At 43.1% G+C, this 10,000-nt stretch overlaps 1 protein-coding gene across 1 annotated transcript in view; it reads left to right on the top strand.

The window, feature by feature from the left end:
• Nucleotides 1-291: 291 nt before the first annotated feature.
• LOC143285680 (short transient receptor potential channel 3-like) overlaps nucleotides 292-10,000 on the top strand; it is a 21,016-nt gene continuing 11,307 nt past the window's right edge. The window contains exons 1-6 of the mRNA XM_076593078.1: nucleotides 292-670; nucleotides 1,989-2,279; nucleotides 4,212-4,496; nucleotides 4,908-5,111; nucleotides 6,868-7,044; nucleotides 9,084-9,248. Coding sequence (XP_076449193.1) covers nucleotides 2,076-2,279; nucleotides 4,212-4,496; nucleotides 4,908-5,111; nucleotides 6,868-7,044; nucleotides 9,084-9,248 — 1,035 coding nt within the window. The 5' untranslated portion in view covers nucleotides 292-670; nucleotides 1,989-2,075. The remainder of the gene's footprint in view (nucleotides 671-1,988; nucleotides 2,280-4,211; nucleotides 4,497-4,907; nucleotides 5,112-6,867; nucleotides 7,045-9,083; nucleotides 9,249-10,000) is intronic.

The following is a 10,000-nucleotide window of genomic DNA, read 5'->3' as shown; positions in this document are numbered from 1 at the left end:
TGTCTGTGTGTGTACATACGTGCGTGTGCGCACGAAGAGGCATGACTATACTATGTATGTGTGCATTTGCTTTGCGTGTGTCTCTATATTTACGCTTTGGGCGCTCGCTCATGCACGGTGCGAACATATTTGGCTTTCCTACGTTCATTTCACCAACTCTTAGCTCCTCCCTCTTTTGCCCTAACTATTAACTGCTGCGTTAAGCTCTGGAACTGTCGAATCACGGATTGACAGGCACGCGCATTGATGATGTCAGAATTGATTTTGATGTTGAGTGGTTGTACTGCAAACGTCTATTGTCCCAGGGTTTGTAGTGACAGATAGCGGGCGGATAGTGTCGCCACAGGGTCGATAATTTTCAGTTCATGTGTTGGTTTTGAGCTGTGATCTTTCGTGGTGTTGTGGACCTGTTGTTGATGTTGTTGAGTTGACGAAGATTTCGTGATTTTCCTTGCTGATGTGTGTTTTATTTTTTATTTATTTATTTATTTATTTTTTAGCACCGATGTGGTTTTAGCTTTGTCGTGTGAACGCAATTGTATGATATAACAGTCTCGTTCGTCAAAAAAGTGTGTGTGTGTGTTGATTTCATTTCCAGCGAATGTAGTTGTTTTTTTTTAAATGGAAAACAACAACAACACCAAACAACAATAACTACGACAACAACAAGGTACATACACATAGGGAAGTTACAACATGTGTCTCTCTCTCTTTCTTTCTTTCTTTCCACTTAGAAGGAACTCGGCCTTTGAGATAAAAGAAAAAATATTGAAATAACAAATTCATTCCTTAGAAATATGCTTCCTTAAGATGTTCACCTGATTCTGTGGGACTCTGCCTGTTTGTTTTTGCTTGTTTGTTTTTGAACTAAAACCTGTAGCTGATGGGAATGATAGAATGATAAAGATATCAAGATTAGTGATATTTTACTGGTCGTTTTCGTAAACTCTTGAAAGAATGTTATTCGTTTCCTTCCGTCTCACACCTGCTCATATTAGTGCGTTTGATATCTCTGTACCCCCCGCCCCCCGCCCGACCCCCCCTCTCTCTCTTCTCTCTCTCTCTCTTTCTTTCAAATCGTTTAAGCTTCGATCTGTTCTTATGTCTTAGTGTATCCAGTAACGACTACATACGGACGATGTGTATAACGTAACTGATCGTTATTAGCCACGCATGTAAGAGTTATTATTTAGCGTATATCATATACCATTTAGGTGTATAACTGTCAATTGAATACAATATGTTTCATGATGTGTATTATGTATTACTAAGGTGAGGGCATATTACTTAAAATTAAGGTATGTTATATTTATGTTATCTGAACGAAAGTCATTTTTCAATGCACGATGCGATGTCTATGAAGAATTTGTGACACCCTTTCATAAGGGGCAATGGCCTATAAATGAATAAACCATTCATTCATTCTCTCTTTCTGTCATTCCCTCGTTTGTATGTGGGGTTTCGCAGCATATGTACAAAAATTAAATGTGAAATTCTAGGAGCAGATCTATGTGACTTCATATGGTAAACAACAGTTTCCATTAAGACAAAAGAAAACCACGCGGGCAAAAGACGGCTACTCTTGCTCCTAAAGATATACAACAGCATGCAAACTTCAAGCCATTGGTGTTTGTGCACGATAGAATAAAAAAAAAAAAGCCACACAGGGAAAAACCAGGGGAAAAACTTCATTGCAGAATTGCCAACGAATGGTCGCTTATATTGGTGAAACGTTTGTTAGTTCTGAGGAGCAACGCTGGCTGCAATCTCTCTCTCTCTCTCTCTCTCTCTCTCTCTCTCTCTCTCTCTGTGGTGTTTTTGTCTATGACTTAACACTCAATAACAAACAAATAAACAAACAAAAAACAACAAAAAATCAATTAAGAAAAATCGTATCAATAGACAAAACATTAATAAAAAGAGCTACGTATAGCAGAAACCAAGGATTTAAGTTTTAACAGTATTCTTCTGGGGTTTTTTTTCTTCAGAAAGTAATAGCACCAGCAGGAACAACAACAACAGCAAGGACAACAACAACAACAACAGCAACAACTGCAAGCCTCTGAGCTTCCACAATGGCGTCATACCTTGGCCAGTTAGCAGAGGGCACTAACTCCGCCAAGACGAACGAGGAGTTGTCGTTCCTGCACGCGGTAGAGTTCAGCGACGTGATCACTGTGAGAACGATCCTGGAGGACAACCCACGGCTGAACGTGGACGTGATGGACCAGCTGGGCAGGTCTGCCCTCAGGCTGGCCATCCGTAAAGAGAACAGGGAGGTGAGAATGATGTCTGTGAAGAGAACAGGGAGGTGAGAATGATGTCTGTAAAGAGAACAGGGAGGTGAGAATGATGTCTGTAAAGAGAACAGGGAGGTGAGAATGATGTCTGTAGAGAGAACAGGGAGGTGAGAATGATGTCTGTGAAGAGAACAGGGAGGTGAGAATGATGTCTGTAAAGAGAACAGGGAGGTGAGAATGATGTCTGTAGAGAGAACAGGGAGGTGAGAATGATGTCTGTAAAGAGAACAGGGAGGTGAGAATGATGTCTGTAAAGAGAACAGGGAGGTGAGAATGATGTCTGTAAAGAGAACAGAGAGGTGAGAATGATGTCTGTAAAGAGAACAGGGAGGTGAGAATGATGTCTGTAAAGACAACAGGGAGGTGAGAATGATGTCTGTAGAGAGAACAGGGAGGTGAGAATGATGTCTGTAGAGAGAACAGGGAGGTGAGAATGATGTCTGTAAAGAGAACAGGGAGGTGAGAATGATGTCTGTGAAGAGAACAGGGAGGTGAGAATGATGTCTGTAGAGAGAACAGGGAGGTGAGAATGATGTCTGTAAAGAGAACAGGGAGGTGAGAATGATGTCTGTAGAGAGAACAGGGAGGTGAGAATGATGTCTGTAAAGAGAACAGGGAGGTGAGAATGATGTCTGTGAAGAGAACAGGGAGGTGAGAATGATGTCTGTAGAGAGAACAGGGAGGTGAGAATGATGTCTGTAAAGAGAACAGGGAGGTGAGAATGATGTCTGTAAAGAGAACAGGGAGGTGAGAATGATGTCTGTAGAGAGAACAGGGAGGTGAGAATGATGTCTGTAAAGAGAACAGGGAGGTGAGAATGATGTCTGTGAAGAGAACAGGGAGGTGAGAATGATGTCTGTAGAGAGAACAGGGAGGTGAGAATGATGTCTGTGAAGAGAACAGGGAGGTGAGAATGATGTCTGTAGAGAGAACAGGGAGGTGAGAATGATGTCTGTAAAGAGAACAGGGAGGTGAGAATGATGTCTGTGAAGAGAACAGGGAGGTGAGAATGATGTCTAGGTGTGGCTTTTGTTTTGTGTTTGTTTTGTTCGTTTAGTTTTGTTTCCACCTGTCCTTCCTTCTTACTTCCCATCCTTCCTTCCGTCCTTCCTTCTTCTTTCCTTCTTACCTACCTTCCTTCCATCCATCCATCCATCTATCTATCCTTTCCTCCCTTCCATCCTTCCTTCCGTTCTTCCTTCTTCTTTCCTTCTTACCTACCTTCCTTCCTTCCTTCTATCCATCCATCTATCTATCCCTTCCTTCCTTTCTTCTTTCTTTCTTTCTGTCTATTTGCTTCCTATGTTCCCTTCTCACCCCCCCCTCCCATATTTACTTCTCTCTTTCTTTTCTTCACCTCATCCTTCTTTCTTTCTTTCTTCTTTTTACGTTCTCCATTCCCCCATTCCCTTAACTAGGACTCAACCCTTCATCACGTGGGGAATGCGTGCAGCACGTAAAGAAATAAGGGAAAAAAAGTATACTTACACAATATGAAATAGAAATACATAACATGATGAATTGATATATATGGCCTATTGTACATTACTCTGTTGATTCAATGCAATGTATATTGGTAAAAACCTGTCCAAGTGTACGCTGACAAGCGCATGAAATGGGAAATTACTCTTACTGCAATTTAAATCCATAAATCTATTTCAACCGGGTATGTAAGTAAGTAAAAACAAAAACAAAACAAAACAACAACAACAACAACAACAAAACACATCCTTCCTTCATTTTTCCCCCCTTCCTTTCTTCTTCCTCTTTCTTCCATCCGTCCTATTTTCCATCCTACCTTCCTCTTTCCTTCCTTCATCCATCCATTCCATACCTCCTTCTTTCCTTCCTTTCTTCCTCCATTCATTCATTACATCCATTCACCCTTTCTTCCTTCCTTCCTGCCCCCAGCTGGTGGGGATGTTGCTGGAGGTGTGTAACCACGAGAACATCCAGCAGGCGGCCCTGCAGGCCATCAGCGAGAACCACACCACCATTGCCGAGCTGATCCTCAGGCACCCCAGGTACCTCAAGATCTTCCAGAGGCGCCGCTACCTGGGCGACACGGACGGCTTCTTCAAGATGGAGGTGGAGTCTCAGTTCTCCACGGACATCACGCCCCTCAACCTGGCCGCCCAGAAGAACAACTTCACCATCGTGCAACTGCTGCTGGAGAGGGGAGAGTCCATTGCCAAAGTAGGTGGGGAGGGTTGGGGAGGGGAGAGTCCATTGCCACAGTAGGTGGGGAGGGTTGGCAAGGGGAGAGTCCATTGCCAAAGTGGGTGAGATGGTTGGGGAGGGGAGAGTCCATTGCCACAGTAGGTGGGTAGGGTTAGGGAGGGGACAGTCCATTGCCAAAGTAGGTAGGGAGGATTTGGTTTTCATGAACAAGTGTGTGTGGAGAGAGGAGATAATGATTGTGCGTGAGCATGTGCATGCGCTCTTGTGTGTGTGTGTGTGTGTGTGTGTGTGTGTGTGTGAAGAGAGAGGACTGTCCATATCAAAGACACATGAGGGATGGGTCAGGTTCTGAACAAAAAAAAGAGTCACTATCTAACCTGACTCACCCCCTCACTCCCTCACCCCCCCGCACCCCCTTCCCTTCAGCCGGACAAGTTCGACTGCGCATGCCAGGAGTGCCGGAACCGGAGGATGTTCGACGAGCTACGTCAAGCCAACTTCCGGCTGAACGCCTACCGGGGGCTGGCCAGTGAGGCCTACATCGCCCTGTCCAGTGAGGACCCCTTCCTCACCGCCTTTGACCTGGCCAAGGAGCTCCGGAAGCTGGCTGATGAGGAGAAGCACTTCAAGGTAGGTGGACACCAAGGTAACGTACGTACAACTCGGCACCCGGATAGCGGACACCAAGGTAACGTACGTACAACTCGCACCCGGATAGAATTGTTCTCTTTGTAGCGGACACCAAGGTAACGTACGTACAACTCGGCACCCGGATAGCGGACACCAAGGTAATGTACGTACAACTCGGCACCCGGATAGCGGACACCAAGGTAACGTACGTACAACTCGGCACCCGGATAGCGGACACCAAGGTCACGTACGTACAACTCGGCACCCGGATAGCGGACACCAAGATAACGTACGTACAACTCGGCACCCGGATAGCGGACACCAAGATAACGTACACACAACTCAGCACCCGGATAGAATTGTTCTCTTTGTAGCGGACACCAAGGTAACGTACGTACAACTCGGCACCCGGATAGCGGACACCAAGGTAACGTACGTACAACTCGGCACCCGGATAGCGGACACCGAGGTAACGTACGTACAACTCGGCACCCGGATAGCGGACACCAAGATAACGTACGTACAACTCGGCACCCGGATAGCGGACACCAAGGTAATGTACTTACAACTCGGCACCCGGATAGCGGACACCAAGGTAACGTACGTACAACTCGGCACCCGGATAGCGGACACCAAGGTAATGTACTTACAACTCGGCACCCGGATAGCGGACACCAAGGTCACGTACGTACAACTCGGCACCCGGATAGAATTGTTCTCTTTGTAGCGGACACCAAGGTCACGTACGCACAACTCAGTACCCCGACAATTTATTGTTCTCCATGCGAGATTTTAAAGCAGACAGATACAGTTTACTTTCCAAATTTTGCTCTCTTTGGCAATGTAACAGAAAGTGATATTTTTCTGCTCAGAGTTTAACATTGTTGGTTTGATTCCGTGAAAAAAAAAATTCAAACGATGAGATGATGATAAAATTTCAAACTTGCTCTGTTTTCTTGGCTAAAATACAACAAAAAATGTTGTGGGTTTTTTTTTCAATGAAGGTTTATATTGTAGGTTTGATTTAATGATATACTACTCCAAGAAAGTTAAGGGACATGCAGAAAAACTGTCACGAAAAGTAGACAAAGAAAACAAAATGTAGCAAATTTCACAGAAGTTGATTTTTATTATTTTGACAACAGTATACCAGTAAAAATTCATCAGAACATCATTTCTTTTAGAGAATTCAACAACTACATTACCCTTTACCCGAAACAAAAATTACGTGCGCTAAGTGCATGCTGCACACGGGACCTCGGTTTTAACGTCTCATCCGAATGACTAGCGTCCAGAGCACCACTCAAGGGCTAGTGGAGGCGGAGAAAATATCGGCGGCTGAGCCGTGATTCTAACCAGCGCGCTCAGATTCTTTCGCTTCCTAGGCGGACGCGTTACCCCTAGGCCATCACTCCTCTCTACATAATAATGATAATGATAATAATGATAATAACAATAATGATAATAATGATAACAATATTAATGATAATGATAATAATAACAATAATGATAATATGATAACAATATTAATGATAATAATGATAATAACAATAATGATAACAATGATAATAACAATGATAATAATGATAAGATAATAATGATAACAATATTAATGATAATAATGATATTAACAATAATGATAATAACAATAATGATAATAATGATAATGATAATAATGATAACAATACTAATGATAATAATGATAATGATAATAATGATAATAACAATAATGATATCCATCCACCCCCCGAAACAGAAGGAGTACGAGGGCCTAGCTAACCAGCTGAGCAAGTTCGTTGTGGAGCTGCTGGACAGAGTGTGGACGGAGAAGGAGCTGGAGATGGTGCTGAACAAGACGGGCTCTGCCGCGGACTGGGACCGGTATGAGAACCTGGCTCGCCTGAAGATGGCTGTAGAGAACGGGGAGAAGCCAGTAGGTGCCTGACTTCTGAAATAAACAGCAGGGGGGATGTGGAATTTTGTTGAACTCATTGAGCCCTGAATGTAGAATTTTGTTTAACTCATTGAACCATGAATGTAGAATTTCGTTTAACTCATTAAGCCCTGCATGTAGAATTTCATTAAACCCTGAATGTTGAATTTCGTTTACCTCATTGAACCCTGAATGTTGAATTTCGTTTACCTCATTGAACCCTGAATGTTGAATTTCGTTTACCTCATTGAACCATGAATGTTGAATTTTGTTTACCTCATTGAACCATGAATGTTGAATTTTGTTTACCTCATTAAACCATGAATGTTGAATTTTGTTTACCTCATTGAACCATGAATGTTGAATTTTGTTTACCTCATTGAACCATGAATGTAGAATTTCGTTTACCTCATTGAACCATGAATGTAGAATTTTGTTTACCTCGTTGAGCTCTGAATGTTGAATTTTGTTTACCTCATTGAGCCCTGAATGTAGATTAAAAAAAACCCAACAAATTATAAAGACCTGAATGTAGGGAAGAAGAAGACAAAATTTTGCCCTAAATGTATAATTTCATTGAACCCTGAATGTAGAATCTTGTTTAACCCATTAAGCCCTAAATGTAGAATTTCATTAAACCCTGAATGTAGAATCTTGTTTAACTCATTAAGCCCTAAATGTAGAATTTCATTAAACCCTGAATGTAGAATCTTGTTTAACTCATTAAGCCCTAAATGTAGAATTTCATTAAACCCTGAATGTAGAATCTTGTTTAACTCATTAAGCCCTAAATGTAGAATTTCATTAAACCCTGAATGTAGAATCTTGTTTAACCCATTAAGCCCTAAATGTAGAATTTCATTAAACGCTGAATGTAGAATCTTGTTTAACTCATTAAGCCCTAAATGTAGAATTTCATTAAACCCTGAATGTAGAATCTTGTTTAACTCATTAAGCCCTAAATGTAGAATTTCATTAAACCCTGAATGTAGAATCTTGTTTAACCCATTAAGCCCTAAATGTAGAATTTCATTAAACGCTGAATGTAGAATCTTGTTTAACTCATTAAGCCCTAAATGTAGAATTTCATTGAACCCTGAATGTAGAATCTTGTTTAACTCATTAAGCCCTGCATGCAGAATTTCATTGAACCCTGAATGTAGAATCTTGTTTAACTCATTAAGCCCTGCATGTAGAATTTCATTAAACCCTGAATGTAGAATTTCATTAAACCCTGATTGTGGAATTTTGTTTAACTGATCGAGCCCTGAATGTGAAATTTTGTTTAACTCATTGAGCTCTGAATGTGGATTTTTGTTTAACTGATCAAGCTCTGCCACCGAGCTTTGTTTCTGGCGTCAAATTTCGTCTCGTGAAAACAAGTTTTCACGTTCCTACATATGCATGAACCACACAAAAATGGAACTAACTTCTACAGGAAACCCGTATGTGTCCACGTGTACATTTTCTGCGATTTTTTTTTTTTTTTTTTTTTTTTTTGCATCTGTGTGGCATGGAAGGCTGCTGAGGCTGTATACTTTCCAGTTTTGAATGGGTTAATTTTGCTATGTTATACTGTGAGTTTTCACATTTTGAATGTTATCACTTAAGAGCTGGGAGAGGAGGGGGTGGTTAAAAAGTGAGTTGGGGAAAGGCGGGCAGAAACAGGTTGGAATCAAAGATAAATATTTGAAAGAAACTTCTAAGTGTATTTGAAGAAAATTACTTAACGAACTTCGTCAAAGAGAAATAGTTAATGTAACATGAGAAACGATTGATTATGAATGAAAATAAACAACATCAAATAATAAATCATTGTTAAAACGTTATTAATCCTTATCAATCGTTATTGATCTAATAGAGGAGGAGGAGGAGGGTGAATTTTGTTTAATGCCCCGTCAAACATACTGATAATTGTAGACATTTTGTTAAAGCTGTATACACGCATGTATCTCTACCCCTTGCACGTGCTCCCCGTGTGTGTGTGTGTGTGTGTGTGTGTGTGTGTGTGTGTGTGTGTGTGTGTGTGTGCTGTGCAGTTCGTGGCGCACCCCTCGGTGCAGCAGCACCTGGTGAAGCTCTGGCACCGTGACCTGCAGCACTACGACACGCTGCCCTCCTGGGGACGCCTGGCCTTCCTCGCCCTCCTCGCCCTCATCAACCCCGTCCTCATCCTGGCTCACCTCATCAACCCTCGTTGGAAGGTGGGTAGGGGTGGGCTGGTTGTATGTTTGGGGACTCCGTCAGAACGCCATGGAGTTGAGAAGACTCAGCGCTGCCACCAAGCTGAAGGTCTGCTGTGTGGTGGTCCTTACCACCCTCCTTTACGCCAGCGAGACCTGGACCTGGGCTGTCTACAGCAGACCCGCCGAACAGCTCAATCGCTTCCACCTGAGCTGTCTCCGAACACTCCTCCACATCAGGTGGCAGGACAAAGTCCCCGACACGGAAGTCCTTGAACGAGCTGGCCTCTGCAGCGTCTGCACCCTCCTGGGTGAAGGAGAGTGGTGGTGGTGGTGTCATTGCCCGTTGTCCGCAAGACAGACAGCGGGATCCCGAAGATGCGTTTGTATGGCCAGGTGAAGGAAGGCCACCGTGAACTTGGAAGACCCTGCAAGCGCTTCAAGGACACCTTGAAGACAAACCTCAAAGCCTGTGACATACACATCGCTTCCTGGGAAACTGATGCCCTTGACCGCTCTCGCTGGAGGATGCTGTGATCTAGTGGCATAAAGACGTTTGAAAACAAGAGAACGCTGGCCATTAAGGAGAAGCGTGAGCGAAGGAAGCAGGGCTCAACTTCTGGAGACGTTTTCCCTTGCAACACTTGTGGGAAGTGCTGCGCATCCAGAATCGGCCTCTTCTCCCATATGAGGACACACACCGACAGATAAGCCTGCCTGCCTACTCATCCGTCGGACCGACGGGAGACTCCATCATTATCATTGCCTCATCT

The sequence above is a fragment of the Babylonia areolata genome, chromosome 9 (genome assembly GCF_041734735.1).
Source record: "Babylonia areolata isolate BAREFJ2019XMU chromosome 9, ASM4173473v1, whole genome shotgun sequence".
In the NCBI taxonomy this organism is placed as follows: domain Eukaryota; kingdom Metazoa; phylum Mollusca; class Gastropoda; order Neogastropoda; family Buccinidae; genus Babylonia; species Babylonia areolata.
This window is presented reverse-complemented; position numbering and strand designations above follow the sequence as displayed.